This window comes from Oncorhynchus nerka, unplaced genomic scaffold (genome assembly GCF_034236695.1).
Source record: "Oncorhynchus nerka isolate Pitt River unplaced genomic scaffold, Oner_Uvic_2.0 unplaced_scaffold_3874, whole genome shotgun sequence".
NCBI lineage: Eukaryota > Metazoa > Chordata > Actinopteri > Salmoniformes > Salmonidae > Oncorhynchus > Oncorhynchus nerka.
In genome coordinates, this window is record NW_027037422.1 from 3,031 (window position 1) to 19,462 (window position 16,432).

General features: G+C 44.8%; 1 protein-coding gene across 1 annotated transcript; it reads right to left on the reverse strand.

The window, feature by feature from the left end:
* Positions 1-522: 522 nt before the first annotated feature.
* Positions 523-14,664, reverse strand: LOC135566644 (max dimerization protein 3-like). The gene is made up of 7 exons (XM_065014312.1): positions 14,554-14,664; positions 14,236-14,461; positions 13,854-13,986; positions 13,023-13,052; positions 4,933-5,047; positions 2,792-3,071; positions 523-2,358 (listed from the first exon to the last, which is right to left on the reverse strand). The coding sequence occupies exons 1-7, from the start codon at positions 14,662-14,664 to the stop codon at positions 2,234-2,236; spliced, it is 1,020 nt and encodes a 339-aa protein (XP_064870384.1). The 3' UTR covers positions 523-2,233.
* Positions 14,665-16,432: the final 1,768 nt, after the last annotated feature.

Genomic DNA, 16,432 nt, shown 5'->3' on the forward strand with positions numbered 1-16,432 from the left:
GTGAGCAGAGCACCTATTCAATCCACGACGCTCGGTGGAATCGCCTTCATCACACGGATCGTATTCATTAGAGCACACGGTGGCAAAACGTTTTGCAACGGAAAACGAACCAGAGCTCTTCTTATTGGACAGGTAAGTCTCTCCTTGTTTCAGTGTGTTTTGTAATGAATACTACCCTGTTGTGTCTATTTGAAGTCAATGATACTGTGGTAAGAAAGTCAAAAATGGAGCTTCAATGATTCCTACCGCCATTCATACGACGGCAGCTAGCCTAGCGGTTAGCGGCCAGTCACCGAAAGGTTGCTACTTTGAATCTGCAAGCAGACGAGGTGAAAAATCTGTCGATGTGCCCTTGAGCAAGGCACTTAATGATATAATGGCTAACCCCCCAAGGCTGTGACTCTGAAGGTGTCTCAGGGGAGAGTTGAGGCATGGAAACAAAACACATTTCCAATCCACACATGCTGATAATACACACTGGTGTAAAAGAAGACCAATAAAACCATCCACCAAGTCCTTGAGTTTGATGCTGTTTAAGAGGTCAGACTAAGATTATTATTATTTTTTTTTTTTTAAACCTGCTCAGAGATTTGAGCAAAATATATATTTTAAAAACAGATCCAGCTCACAGTAAGTCAGAGCTGAACGAGAAGTTAGATCAAGTCAAATGTTTTGAAAAGTGATCACTTTTCCCCGGTTGTTGTTGTGTGTAGTCCTCCAGTACAGTAATGTTCCTCCAGTACAGTAATGTTCCTCCAGTACAGTAATGTTCCTCCAGTACAGTAATGTTCCTCCTGTTCAGTAATGTTGAGGTTGTTCCTCCTGTTCAGTAATGTTGAGGTTGTTCCTCCTGTTCAGTAATGTTGAGGTTGTTCCTCCTGTTCAGTAATGTTGAGGTTGTTCCTCCTGTCCTGTTCAGTAATGTTGAGGTTGTTCCTCCTGTTCAGTAATGTTGAGGTTGTTCCTCCTGTCCTGTTCAGTAATGTTGAGGTTGTTCCTCCTGTTCAGTAATGTTGAGGTTGTTCCTCCTGTTCAGTAATGTTGAGGTTGTTCCTCCTGTTCAGTAATGTTGAGGTTGTTCCTCCTGTTCAGTAATGTTGAGGTTGTTCCTCCTGTCCTGTTCAGTAATGTTGAGGTTGTTCCTCCTGTTCATTAATGTTGAGGTTGTTCCTCCTTTCCTGTTCAGTAATGTTGAGGTTGTTCCTCCTGTCCTGTTCAGTAATGTTGAGGTTGTTCCTCCTGTTCAGTAATGTTGAGGTTGTTCCTCCTGTCCTGTTCAGTAATGTTGAGGTTGTTCCTCCTGTTCAGTAATGTTGAGGTTGTTCCTCCTGTCCTGTTCAGTAATGTTGAGGTTGTTCCTCCTGTTCAGTAATGTTGAGGTTGTTCCTCATTCTCTTCTTTCCTTATTTTTTTGTCCTTTGTGTCCCCGGCGTCTTACGTCAAGTGACGTCACTCCAACGCTCGTCCCTTTAAAGTCCGACGTAGGACGCCGGTGTGTCCCTCCCAGAGGCCGGTGTGTCCCTCCCAGAGGCGTGTGTGTCCCTCCCAGAGGCCGGTGTGTCCCTCCCAGAGGCGTGTGTGTCCCTCCCAGAGGCGTGTGTGTCCCTCCCAGAGGCCGGTGTGTCCCTCCCAGAGGCCGGTGTGTCCCTCCCAGAGGCCGGTGTGTCCCTCCCAGAGGCCGGTGTGTCCCTCCCAGAGGCCGGTGTGTCCCTCCCAGAGGCCGGTGTGTCCCTCCCAGAGGCGTGTGTGTCCCTCCCAGAGGCGTGTGTGTCCCTCCCAGAGGCCGGTGTGTCCCTCCCAGAGGCGTGTGTGTCCCTCCCAGAGGCCGGTGTGTCCCTCCCAGAGGCCGGTGTGTCCCTCCCAGAGGCCGGTGTGTCCCTCCCAGACGCCGGTGTGTCCCTCCCAGAGGCCGGTGTGTCCCTCCCAGAGGCCTGTGTGTCCCTCCCAGAGGCCGGTGTGTCCCTCCCAGAGGCCGGTGTGTCCCTCCCAGAGGCCGGTGTGTCCCTCCCAGAGGCCGGTGTGTCCCTCCCAGAGGCCGGTGTGTGTCCCTCCCAGAGGCCGGTGTGTGTCCCTCCCAGAGGCCGGTGTGTCCCTCCCAGAGGCCGGTGTGTCCCTCCCAGAGGCCGGTGTGTCCCTCCCAGAGGCCGGTGTGTCCCTCCCAGAGGCCGGTGTGTCCCTCCCAGAGGCCGGTGTGTGTCCCTCCCAGAGGCGTGTGTATACAGTGGTAGGTAGGTCATAGCCCGGCCCAGGCGAGGCTGCTGGAGTAACAGTGATCTGTGCCTGAGTGAGGGACCGTCCCCAGTCCATCAGAGTCCAGACAGTCAAACACTATACTCTCCACATCAACCTCCACGTCTTCTGCAAAAAACAAAAAAAACAACACATCTCAGGTTATCAAAGACAATCTATAATCTGTCAAATATATGACTGGGAAAAAATACAAATCTGTTCAAATCGTAGACTCAAATTTCTCCTAAAATCAATGTGTGTTTTAGTTGTACTTAAGACACCGTATTTCTGATATGAAACATTAAGCTGAATAACTTTAAACATGAACACCTCCGGACACTTCGGTCGACAAAACCTGAAGTTGTAGACCTACATCCCTAAAAAAATGGATATTCCCAGGTTACATTTTGAGAAAGATACTAAACATGGGTAAGAGAGCTGTGATTGGTTACTAAACATGGGTAAGAGAGCTGTGATTGGTTACTAAACATGGGTAAGAGAGCTGTGATTGGAGAAGAGAGCTGTGATTGGAGAAGAGAGCTGTGACGACCGTGAGACTCACCTCTGTCAGAGTCAGATCTCTCTGAAGAGGACATGGCTGCTGATCCCAGGCTGTCGTTCCTCATCCTCTCTGAGACTGCTCCAGCTCCTCCCTGACCCCCAGGGCCCAGACCAGTCAGACCCCCAGGGCCCAGACCAGTCAGACCCCCAGGGCCCAGACCAGTCAGACCCCCCAGGCCTCCATGTCCCTGGAGCTGCTCTAGCCTCACCCTCAGCTCTCTCTGCTCCCAACGCAGACGACCCTTCAACTGCTCTGCACGTTCATCCTGATCCTGCAGCTTCTGATGGGGGCGAAGGAGAGAGACATGAGGACACTTATACAGAGAGAGACATGAGGACAGTTATACAGAGAGAGATGAGGACAGTTATACAGAGAGAGACATGAGGACACTTATACAGAGAGACATGAGGACAGTTATACAGAGAGACACGAGGACAGTTATACAGAGAGACACGAGGACAGTTATACAGAGAGACACGAGGACAGTTATACAGAGAGAGACATGAGGACAGTTATACAGAGAGAGATGAGGACAGTTATACAGAGAGACACGAGGACAGTTATACAGAGAGACACGAGGACAGTTATACAGAGAGAGACATGAGGACAGTTATACAGAGAGAGATGAGGACAGTTATACAGAGAGAGACATGAGGACAGTTATACAGAGAGACACGAGGACAGTTATACAGAGAGAGACATGAGGACAGTTATACAGAGAGACACGAGGACAGTTATACAGAGAGACACGAGGACAGTTATACAGAGAGACACATGAGGACAGTTATACAGAGAGAGACATGAGGACAGTTATACAGAGAGAGACATGAGGACAGTTATACAGAGAGAGACATGAGGACAGTTATACAGAGAGACACGAGGACAGTTATACAGAGAGACACGAGGACAGTTATACAGAGAGACACATGAGGACAGTTATACAGAGAGACACGAGGACAGTTATACAGAGAGACACGAGGACAGTTATACAGAGAGACACGAGGACAGTTATACAGAGAGACACGAGGACAGTTATACAGAGAGACATGAGGACAGTTATACAGAGAGACATGAGGACAGTTATACAGAGAGAGACATGAGGACAGTTATACAGAGAGACACGAGGACAGTTATACAGAGAGACACGAGGACAGTTATACAGAGAGACATGAGGACAGTTATACAGAGAGAGAGAGAGACATGAGGACAGTTATACAGAGAGACACGAGGACAGTTATACAGAGAGACACGAGGACAGTTATACAGAGAGACATGAGGACAGTTATACAGAGAGAGAGAGAGACATGAGGACAGTTATACAGAGAGACACGAGGACAGTTATACAGAGAGACACGAGGACAGTTATACAGAGAGACACGAGGACAGTTATACAGAGAGACACGAGGACAGTTATACAGAGAGACATGAGGACAGTTATACAGAGAGAGACATGAGGACAGTTATACAGAGAGAGACATGAGGACAGTTATACAGAGAGAGACATGAGGACAGTTATACAGAGAGAGACATGAGGACAGTTATACAGAGAGAGAGATGAGGACAGTTATACAGAGAGACATGAGGACAGTTATACAGAGAGAGACACATGAGTAAAGCTAGTAATGGTTAGGGTTTAGGGTAGTGGTTAGGGTTTAGGGTTAGGGTAGGGTTTAGGGTAGTGGTTAGGGTTTAGGTTAGGGTTTAGGGTAGTGGTTCGGGTTAAGGTAGGGTTTAGGGTTAAGGTAGGGTTTAGGGTAGTGGTTAGGGTTTAGGGTAGGGTTTAGGGTAGTGGTTCGGGTTAAGGTAGGGTTTAGGGTTAGGGTAGGGTTTAGGGTAGTGGTTAGGGTTTAGGGTAGTGGTTCGGGTTAAGGTAGGGTTTAGGGTTAGGGTAGGGTTTAGGGTAGTGGTTAGGGTTTAGGGTAGGGTTTAGTGTAGTGGTTCGGGTTAAGGTAGGGTTTAGGGTTAGGGTAGTGGGCAGGATTTAGGGTTTAGGGTAGTGGTTAGGGTAGGGTTTAGGGTTAGGGTAGGGGGTAGGGTTTAGGCTTAGGGTAGTGGGCAGGGTTTAGGGTTAGGGTAGGGGGTAGTGGTTAGGGTAGGGGGTAGTGGTTAGGGTTTAGGGTTTAGCTGTGTGTTCATCTCACCTTGATGTGTGTCTGAGCCCGTCTCAGCAGGTTCAGGGTGGTGTTTCTCATGGAGTCAGACACCTGAGGAACCTGCTGCTTCAACTGTTCCAGGTGGTGTCTCAACTGAGCACGTCTGTTACAACAACACAATGACACAATGTCTCAACTGAGCACGTCTGTTACAACAACACAATGACACAATGTTACAACACAATGACACAATGTTACAACTGAGCACGTCTGTTACAACAACACAATGACACAATGTTACAACACAATGACACAATGTTACAACTGAGCACGTCTGTTACAATAATATAACTATTCATAAACTAGACCCTGCCCTGTCCAGGGGATGTACTGTACATTAAGCTGCATCACTCTACAGAAACAGGAGATGGTCTCCTGCCCTACGGGCCGTTCTGGTTCACTCTACAGAAACAGGAGATGGTCTCCTGCCCTACGGGCCGTTCTGGTTCACTCTACAGAAACAGGAGATGGTCTCCTGCCCTACCGGCCGTTCTGGTTCACTCTACAGAAACAGGAGATGGACTCCTGGCCTATGGGCCGTTCTGGTTCACTCTACAGAAACAGGAGATGGACTCCTGCCCTACGGGCCGTTCTGGTTCACTCTACAGAAACAGGAGATGGACTCCTGGCCTATGGGCCGTTCTGGTTCACTCTACAGAAACAGGAGATGGACTCCTGCCCTACGGGCCGTTCTGGTTCACTCTACAGAAACAGGAGATGGTCTCCTGCCCTACGGGCCGTTCTGGTTCACTCTACAGAAACAGGAGATGGTCTCCTGCCCTACGGGCCGTTCTGGTTCACTCTACAGAAACAGGAGATGGACTCCTGGCCTAGGGGCCGTTCTGGTTCACTCTACAGAAACAGGAGATGGTCTCCTGCCCTATGGGCCGTTCTGGTTCACTCTACAGAAACAGGAGATGGTCTCCTGCCCTATGGGCCGTTCTGGTTCACTCTACAGAAACAGGAGATGGACTCCTGCCCTACGGGCCGTTCTGGTTCACTCTACAGAAACAGGAGATGGTCTCCTACCCTACGGCCCGTTCTGGTTCACTCTACAGAAACAGGAGATGGTCTCCTGCCCTACGGGCCGTTCTGGTTCACTCTACAGAAACAGGAGATGGTCTCCTTAGTGTAAATAGGATCATTTTGGTAATGAAGTCATTATCTGCCTCTCCTGCCCTAGGCTAGCTGTAGGCTGTGCCACTAGAGGAAAAGGGGATTTAAAAAAATAAAAATAAGAACTAAATACATTTTTAAAATAAAGTCAGTTTGGAACATCTGTGCGTCACACGAAGTAAGTGAAGGTTCCATTTGTCCACTAATGTCCATTTGCCCACTAATGTCCATTTGTCCACTAATGTCCATTTGTCCACTAATGTCCATTTGTCCACTAATGTCCATTTGTCCACTAATGTCCATTTGTCCACTAATGTCCATTTGCCCCACTAATGTCCATTTGTCCACTAATGTCCATTTGTCCACTAATGTCCATTTGTCCACTAATGTCCATTTGTCCACTAATGTCCATTTGCCCACTAATGTCCATTTGCCCACTAATGTCCATTTGCCCCACTAATGTCCATTTGCCCCACTAATGTCCATTTGCCCCACTAATGTCCATTTGTCCACTAATGTCCATTTGCCCACTAATGTCCATTTGTCCACTAATGTCCATTTGCCCCACTAATGTCCATTTGCCCCACTAATGTCCATTTGTCCACTAATGTCCATTTGCCCACTAATGTCCATTTGCCCACTAATGTCCATTTGCCCACTAATGTCCATATGTCCATTTGTCCACTAATGTCCATTTGTCCACTAATGTCCATTTGCCCCACTAATGTCCATTTGTCCACTAATGTCCATTTGTCCACTAATGTCCATTTGTCCACTAATGTCCATTTGCCCACTAACATGGGGTGAACCTCTATTCAGTTCGCTGCAGCTAGCGACTGGAACGAGCTGCAACAAACACTCAAACTGGACCGTTTGTTCCCATCTCTTCATTCAAAGACTCAATCATGGACACTCTTACTGGCGGTTGTGGCTGCTTTGTGTGATGTATTGTTGTCTCTACCTTCTTGCCCTTTGTGCTGTTGTCTGGGCCCAATAATGTTTGTACCATGTTTTTGTGTTGCTACCATGTTGTGCTGCTACCATGTTGTACTGCTGCCATGTTGTACTGCTACCATGTTGTGTTGCTACCATGTTGTGCTGCTACCATGTTATACTGCTGCCATGTTTTGTTGTTACCATGTTGTACTGCTACCACATTGTGTTGCTACCACCATGTTATACTGCTGCCATGTTTTGTTGTTACCATGTTGTACTGCTACCACATTGTGTTGCTACCATGTTGTTGTCATGTTGTGTTGCTGCCATGTTATTGTCATGTTGTGCTGCTACCACATTGTGTTGCTACCATGTTGTTGTCATGTTGTGTTGCTACCATGTTGTTGTCATGTTGTGTTGCTACCATGTTGTTGTCATGTTGTCATGTTGTGTTGCTGCCATGTTGTTGTCATATGTTGTGTTGCTGCCATGTTGTGTTGCTGCCATGCTGTTGTCATGTTGTGTTGCTACCATGTTGTTGTCATGTTGTGTTGCTGCCATGCTGTTGTCATGTTGTGTTGCTGCCATGCTGTTGTCATGTTGTGTTGCTACCATGTTGTTGTCATGTTGTGTTGCTACCATGTTGTTGTCATGTTGTGTTGCTACCATGTTGTTGTCATGTTGTGTTGCTACCATGTTGTTGTCATGTTGTTGTCATGTTGTGTTGCTGCCATGTTGTTGTCATGTTGTGTTGCTGCCATGTTGTTGTCATGTTGCTACCATGTTGTTGTCATGTTGTGTTGCTACCATGTGGTTGTCATGTTGTGTTGCTACCATGTTGTTGTCATGTTGTGTTGCTACCATGTTGTGCTGCTACCATGTTATACTGCTGCCATGTTTTGTTGTTACCATGTTGTACTGCTACCACATTGTGTTGCTACCATGTTGTTGTCATGTTGTGTTGCTGCCATGTTATTGTCATGTTGTGCTGCTACCACATTGTGTTGCTACCATGTTGTTGTCATGTTGTGTTGCTACCATGTTGTTGTCATGTTGTCATGTGTTGCTGCCATGTTGTTGTCATGTTGTGTTGCTGCCATGTTGTTGTGTTGCTGCCATGTTGTGTTGCTGCCATGCTGTTGTCATGTTGTGTTGCTACCATGTTGTTGTCATGTTGTGTTGCTACCATGTTGTACTGCTGTCATGTTGTGTTGCTGCCATGTTGTTGTCATGTTGTGCTGCTACCATGTTGTTGTCATGTTGTGTTGCTGCCATGCTGTTGTCATGTTGTGTTGCTGCCATGTTGTTGTCATGTTGTGTTGCTACCATGTTGTACTGCTGTCATGTTGTGCTGCTACCATGTTGTTGTCATGTTGTGTTGCTGCCATGTTGTTGTCATGTTGTGCTGCTACCATGTTGTTGTCATGTTGTGTTGCTACCATGTTGTTGTCATGTTGTGTTGCTACCATGTTGTACTGCTGTCATGTTGTGTTGCTGCCATGTTGTTGTCATGTTGTGCTGCTACCATGTTGTTGTCATGTTGTGTTGCTGCCATGCTGTTGTCATGTTGTGTTGCTGCCATGTTGTTGTCATGTTGTGTTGCTACCATGTTGTACTGCTGTCATGTTGTGCTGCTACCATGTTGTTGTCATGTTGTGTTGCTGCCATGTTGTTGTCATGTTGTGCTGCTACCATGTTGTTGTCATGTTGTGTTGCTACCATGTTGTTGTCATGTTGTGTTGCTACCATGTTGTTGTCATGTTGTGCTGCTACCATGTTGTTGTCATGTTGTGTTGCTACCATGTTGTTGTCATGTTGTGTTGCTACCATGTTGTTGTCATGTTGTGTTGCTGCCATGCTGTTGTCATGTTGTGTTGCTACCATGTTGTTGTCATGTTGTTGTCATGTTGTGTTGCTGCCATGTTGTTGTCATGTTGTGTTGCTACCATGTTGTTGTCATGTTGTGTTGCTGCCATGCTGTTGTCATGTTGTGCTGCTACCATGTTGTTGTCATGTTGTGTTGCTGCCATGTTGTGCTGCTACCATGTTGTTGTCATGTTGTGTTGCTGCCATGTTGTACTGCTGTCATGTTGTGCTGCTACCATGTTGTTGTCATGTTGTGTTGCTGCCTTGCTATGTTGTTGTCTTAGGTCTCTCTTTGTGTAGTGTTGTCTTAGGTCTCTCTTTGTGTAGTGTTGTCTCTATGTAGTGTAGTGTTGTCTCTATGTAGTGTAGTGTTGTCTCTATGTAGTGTAGTGTTGTCTCTATGTAGTGTAGTGGTGTCTCTCTTTGTGTAGTGTTGTCTCTATGTAGTGTAGTGTTGTCTCTATGTAGTGTAGTGTTGTCTCTATGTAGTGTAGTGTTGTCTCTATGTAGTGTAGTGTTGTCTCTATGTAGTGTAGTGGTGTCTCTATGTAGTGTAGTGGTGTCTCTATGTAGTGTAGTGTTGTCTCTATGTAGTGTAGTGTTGTCTCTATGTAGTGTAGTGTTGTCTCTCTTTGTGTAGTGTAGTGGTGTCTCTCTTTGTGTAGTGGTGTCTCTATGTAGTGTAGTGGTGTCTCTATGTAGTGTAGTGGTGTCTCTATGTAGTGTAGTGTTGTCTCTATGTAGTGTAGTGTTGTCTCTATGTAGTGTAGTGTTGTCTCTATGTAGTGTAGTGTTGTCTCTATGTAGTGTAGTGTTGTCTCTATGTAGTGTAGTGTTGTCTCTCTTTGTGTAGTGTTGTCTCTATGTAGTGTAGTGTTGTCTCTATGTAGTGTAGTGTTGTCTCTATGTAGTGTAGTGGTGTCTCTATGTAGTGTAGTGGTGTCTCTCTTTGTGTAGTGTTGTCTCTATGTAGTGTAGTGGTGTCTCTATGTAGTGTAGTGGTGTCTCTATGTAGTGTAGTGGTGTCTCTCTTTGTGTAGTGGTGTCTCTATGTAGTGTAGTGGTGTCTCTATGTAGTGTAGTGGTGTCTCTATGTAGTGTAGTGGTGTCTCTATGTAGTGTAGTGTTGTCTCTATGTAGTGTAGTGTTGTCTCTATGTAGTGTAGTGTTGTCTCTATGTAGTGTAGTGTTGTCTCTATGTAGTGTAGTGTTGTCTCTATGTAGTGTAGTGGTGTCTCTATGTAGTGTAGTGTTGTCTCTATGTAGTGTAGTGTTGTCTCTATGTAGTGTAGTGTTGTCTCTATGTAGTGTAGTGTTGTCTCTATGTAGTGTAGTGTTGTCTCTATGTAGTGTAGTGGTGTCTCTATGTAGTGTAGTGGTGTCTCTATGTAGTGTAGTGTTGTCTCTATGTAGTGTAGTGGTGTCTCTATGTAGTGTAGTGGTGTCTCTATGTAGTGTAGTGGTGTCTCTCTTTGTGTAGTGGTGTCTCTATGTAGTGTAGTGGTGTCTCTATGTAGTGAAGTGGTGTCTCTATTTAGTGTAGTGGTGTCTCTATGTAGTGTAGTGTTGTCTCTATGTAGTGTAGTGTTGTCTCTATGTAGTGTAGTGTTGTCTCTATGTAGTGTAGTGTTGTCTCTATGTAGTGTAGTGTTGTCTCTATGTAGTGTAGTGGTGTCTCTATGTAGTGTAGTGGTGTCTCTATGTAGTGTAGTGTTGTCTCTATGTAGTGTAGTGGTGTCTCTATGTAGTGTAGTGGTGTCTCTATGTAGTGTAGTGGTGTCTCTATGTAGTGTAGTGTTGTCTCTATGTAGTGTAGTGGTGTCTCTATGTAGTGTAGTGGTGTCTCTATGTAGTGTAGTGGTGTCTCTATGTAGTGTAGTGTTGTCTCTATGTAGTGTAGTGGTGTCTCTATGTAGTGTAGTGTTGTCTCTATGTAGTGTAGTGGTGTCTCTATGTAGTGTAGTGGTGTCTCTATGTAGTGTAGTGGTGTCTCTATGTAGTGTAGTGGTGTCCTATGTAGTGTAGTGGTGTCTCTATGTAGTGTAGTGGTGTCTCTATGTAGTGTAGTGGTGTCTCTATGTAGTGTAGTGGTGTCTCTATGTAGTGTAGTGGTGTCTCTATGTAGTGTAGTGGTGTCTCTATGTAGTGTAGTGGTGTCTCTATGTAGTGTAGTGGTGTCTCTATGTAGTGTAGTGGTGTCTCTATGTAGTGTAGTGTTGTCTCTATGTAGTGTAGTGGTGTCTCTATGTAGTGTAGTGGTGTCTCTATGTAGTGTAGTGTTGTCTCTATGTAGTGTAGTGGTGTCTCTATGTAGTGTAGTGGTGTCTCTATGTAGTGTAGTGGTGTCTCTATGTAGTGTAGTGTTGTCTCTATGTAGTGTAGTGGTGTCTCTATGTAGTGTAGTGGTGTCTCTATGTAGTGTAGTGGTGTCTCTATGTAGTGTAGTGGTGTCTCTATGTAGTGTAGTGTTGTCTCTATGTAGTGTAGTGGTGTCTCTATGTAGTGTAGTGGTGTCTCTATGTAGTGTAGTGGTGTCTCTATGTAGTGTAGTGGTGTCTCTATGTAGTGTAGTGGTGTCTCTATGTAGTGTAGTGGTGTCTCTATGTAGTGTAGTGGTGTCTCTATGTAGTGTAGTGGTGTCTCTAATGTAGTGTAGTGGTGTCTCTATGTAGTGTAGTGTTGTCTCTATGTAGTGTAGTGTTGTCTCTATGTAGTGTAGTGTTGTCTCTATGTAGTGTAGTGGTGTCTCTATGTAGTGTAGTGGTGTCTCTATGTAGTGTAGTGTTGTCTCTATGTAGTGTAGTGGTGTCTCTATGTAGTGTAGTGTAGTGGTGTCTCTATGTAGTGTAGTGTTGTCTCTATGTAGTGTAGTGGTGTCTCTATGTAGTGTAGTGTTGTCTCTATGTAGTGTAGTGGTGTCTCTATGTAGTGTAGTGTAGTGTTGTCTCTATGTAGTGTAGTGGTGTCTCTATGTAGTGTAGTGTAGTGGTGTCTCTATGTAGTGTAGTGTTGTCTCTATGTAGTGTAGTGGTGTCTCTATGTAGTGTAGTGTTGTCTCTATGTAGTGTAGTGGTGTCTCTATGTAGTGTAGTGTAGTGGTGTCTCTATGTAGTGTAGTGTAGTGGTGTCTCTATGTAGTGTAGTGTTGTCTCTATGTAGTGTAGTGGTGTCTCTATGTAGTGTAGTGGTGTCTCTATGTAGTGTAGTGGTGTCTCTATGTAGTGTAGTGGTGTCTCTATGTAGTGTAGTGGTGTCTCTATGTAGTGTAGTGGTGTCTCTATGTAGTGTAGTGGTGTCTCTATGTAGTGTAGTGGTGTCTCTATGTAGTGTAGTGGTGTCTCTATGTAGTGTAGTGGTGTCTCTATGTAGTGTAGTGGTGTCTCTATGTAGTGTAGTGGTGTCTCTATGTAGTGTAGTGGTGTCTCTATGTAGTGTAGTGTAGTGGTGTCTCTATGTAGTGTAGTGTAGTGGTGTCTCTATGTAGTGTAGTGTTGTGCTACCATGTTGGTGTCTCGTCGTGATGTGTGTTTTGTCCTATATTTATATATTGTTTTAATTTTTAATCCCTGTCGCCACAGGAGGCCTTTTGGTAGGCCGTCATTGTAAATAAGAATTAGTTCTAAACTGACTTGAATAGTTAAACAAATGAACAGCTGCTGAGATCGCCTTCATCCACTAGACAGTGAGACAGACCTGCCCAGCAGCTCCAACTTTTACATAAGACAAAACATTGCAAATTGTTTTAACTTGTGAAATACTGCACCAAACAACTTAGATAGATTTCAATTGCCTAACTAAAACATCCTTTTTTGGGGAAAACGTCAAGATTAATTACAGACTCTTGAGTTGTTTTAGATTAATCCTGGGATTTAGGAGGAAGTGAATTAGGCTTCCAAGTCTACATTGTCTGATGAGGGACAATCATCATTAACCAAACACAGAATCTGTCAGGAAACACACCCCCAAGTGCTGAAATTAGTTTTTTTTCCCTAATGAACGACAGAAAAACACGCTTTGTTAATCGGCTGCTCAGTGGCTCTTTTAACAGTTATCTTTAGTTTTATGCCTGTATTGTTACTATTAGAATTAAACATGTACCAATGGAAATCTACACAGTGGTTGCCGAAGGTAGAATGTCACAGGATAGAATGGCTCTTTACCTGTGCTTCTCCAACTCATTATGGACTGTCCTGTGGACGAAGAAAGCACAATTCATTATTAGTGAGTTCATAAACACTTAAAGCATAAAGGCATTATTACGTATTTCAGATTCATAATATATCATTTTAACAATAAAAAGTAGACTCGTCAGCACACATACTACAGTGCAACCAAATGCTGACTATGGCAACACCTCCGTTCCTAGCTAGCTGTCAGACAGACTAGTAGTTTCAGAGAGCCAGAACCCTGTCCCTAGCTAGCTGTCAGACAGACTAGTAGTTTCAGAGAGCCAGAACCCCGGGCCCCTAGCTAGCTGTCAGACAGACTAGTCAGTTAGAGAGCCAGAACCCCGTCCCTAGCTAGCTGTCAGACAGACTAGTAGTTTCAGAGAGCCAGAACCCCATTCCTAGCTAGCTGTCAGACAGACTAGTAGTTTCAGAGAGCCAGAAACCCGGGCCCCTAGCTAGCTGTTAGACAGACTAGTAGTTCAGAGAGCCAGAACCCCGTCCCTAGCTAGCTGTCAGACAGACAGACAGAGAGCCAGAACCCTCGTCCCTAGCTAGCTGTCAGGACAGACTAGTAGTTTCAGAGAGCCAGAACCCGTCCCTAGCTAGCTGTCAGACAGACTAGTCAGTTAGAGAGCCAGAACTTAGCTAGCTGTCAGACAGACTCAGAGAGCCAGAACCCCCGGCCCCTAGCCAGCTGTCAGACAGACTAGTAGTTTCAGAGAGCCAGAACCCCGCCCCTAGCTAGCTGCTGACAGACTAGTAGTTTCAGAGAGCCAGAACCCCGTCCCTAGCTAGCTGTCAGACAGAGAGTTATATAATCACCTGTTACTACCGGCAGCCTGCAGCCTCTTGTTCTTCTGCCTACTCTTCTTTTCAGAGTCCCCTGGACAGTAGAAGGGCAACACTGATGCATAGCCATGCTCTGCCTCTGGAGAGAGAGAGAGAGAAAGGGGAGGATCGTTTCAATGGGACGTCGTGACGTCAAGTCCTTACTTTGGGTTGCAACTAAACTCATGTTTTCATAGACTATTGTAAATGGGAAAATCAATGACAGGCAAAAATTAACAAATCAATGTGATTGTAAACACAAAGTTCAATTTTAGGCATTTGACTGATGCATAGCCATGTTCTGCCTCTGTGATAGAAAAGAGTGAATGGACCTTTTTTAATTGACACTCACAGAGCCTTCAGAACGTATTGATACCCATCGTGTTGTTACAGAACGTATTGATGCCCATCGTGTTGTTACAGAACGTATTGATGCCCATCGTGTTGTTACAGAACGTATTGATACCCATCGTGTTGTTACAGAACGTATTGATACCCATCGTGTTGTTACAGAACGTATTGATACCCATCGTGTTGTTACAGAACGTATTGATACCCATCGTGTTGTTGTTACAGAACGTATTGATACCCATCGTGTTAAGCTGTTACAGAACGACATACCCATCAGCTGTTACAGAACGTATTGATACCCATCGTGTTGTTACAGAACGATTGATACCCATCGTGTTGTTACAGAACGATTGATACCCATCGTGTTGTTACAGAACGTATTGATGCCCATCGTGTTGTTACAGAACGTATTGATACCCATCGTGTTGTTGTTACAGAACGCATTGATACCCATCGCGGTTGTTGTTACAGAACGTATTGATACCCATCGTGTTGTTGCAGAACGTATTGATACCATCGTGTTGTTACAGAACGTATTGATACCCATCGTGCTGTTACAGAACGTATTAATACCCATCGCGGTTGTTACAGAACGATTGATACCCATCGTGTTGTTGTTACAGAACGTATTGATACCCATCGCGGTTGTTACAGAACGTATTGATACCCATCATGTTGTTGTTACAGAACGTATTGATACCCATATCGTGTTGCTGTTACAGAACGTATTGATACCCATCGTGTTGTTGTTACAGAACGTATTGATACCCATCGTGCTGTTAAGCAGAACGTATTGATACCCATCGTGTTGTTACAGAACGATTTACCCATCGTGTTGTTACAGAACGTATTGAACCCATCGTGCTGTTACAGAACGTATTGATACCCATGTTGTTGTTACAGAACGTATTGATACCCATCGTGTTATTACAGAACGTATTGATACCCATCGTGCTGTTACAGAACGTATTGATACCCACGTGTTGTTGTTACAGAACGAGCTGATACCCATCGTGCTGTTACAGAACATTGATAGCGTTGTTGCAGAACGATTGATACCCATCGTGTGCTGTTACAGAACATTGATACCCATCGTGTTGTTGTTACAGAACGTATTGATACCATCGTGTTGTCACAGAACGTATTGATACCCACGTGTTGTTGTTACAGAACGTATTGATACCCATCGTGTTGTTGTTAGCAGAACGCATACCCATCGTTGTTACAGAACGCGATGATACCCATACAGAACGATACCCATCGTGTTGTTACAGAACGTATTGATACCCATCGTGTTGTTGTTACAGAACGTATTGATACCCATCGTGTTGTTGTTACAGAACGTATTGATACCCATCGTGTTGTTGTTACAGAACGTATTGATACCCATCGTGTTGTTACAGAACGTATTGATACCCATCGTGTTGTTGTTACAGAACGTATTGATACCCATCGTGTTGTTGTTACAGAACGTATTGATACCCATTGTGTTGTTACAGAACGTGAGCTGATACCCATCGTGTTGTTACAGAACGTATTGATACTCCATCGTGTTGTTACAGAACGTATTGATACCCATCGTGTTGTTACAGAACGTATTGATACCCATCGTGTTGTTGTTACAGAACGTATTGATACCCATCGTGTTGTTGTTACAGAACGTATTGATACCCATCGTGTTGTTACAGAACGTATTGATACCCATCGTGTTGTTACAGAACGTATTGATACCCATCGTGTTGTTACAGAACGTATTGATACCCATCGTGTTGTTGTTACAGAACGTATTGATACCCATCGTGTTGTTGTTACAGAACGTATTGATACCCATCGTGTTGTTACAGAACGTATTGATACCCATCGTGTTGTTACAGAACGTATTGATACCCATCGTGTTGTTGTTACAGAACGTATTGATACCCATCGTGTTGTTGTTACAGAACGTATTGATACCCATCGTGTTGTTACAGAACGTATTGATACCCATCGTGTTGTTGTTACAGAACGTATTGATACCCATCGTGTTGTTACAGAACGTATTGATACCCATCGTGGTTGTTACAGAACGTATTGATACCCATCGTGTTGTTGTTACAGAACGTATTGATACCCATCGTGTTGTTGCTACAGAACGTATTGATACCCATCGTGTTGCTGTTACAGAACGTATTGATACCCATCGTGTTGTTGTTACAGAACGTATTGATACCCATCGTGTTGTT

Bases quoted from the DNA above. Each gene is read 5' to 3' on its own strand.
- LOC135566644 (XM_065014312.1), bottom strand. From the start codon at position 14,664: ATGGGTATCAATGCGTTCTGTAACAACAACACGATGGGTATCAATACG. The intron at 14,462-14,553 runs GTAACAACACGA...GTTCTGTAACAG, and splicing joins CGATGGGTATCAATCGTTCT to CTTAACACGATGGGTATCAA. The intron at 13,987-14,235 runs GTATCAATACGT...ATTGAAACGATC, and splicing joins GTTCTGTAACAACACGATGG to CTCCCCTTTCTCTCTCTCTC.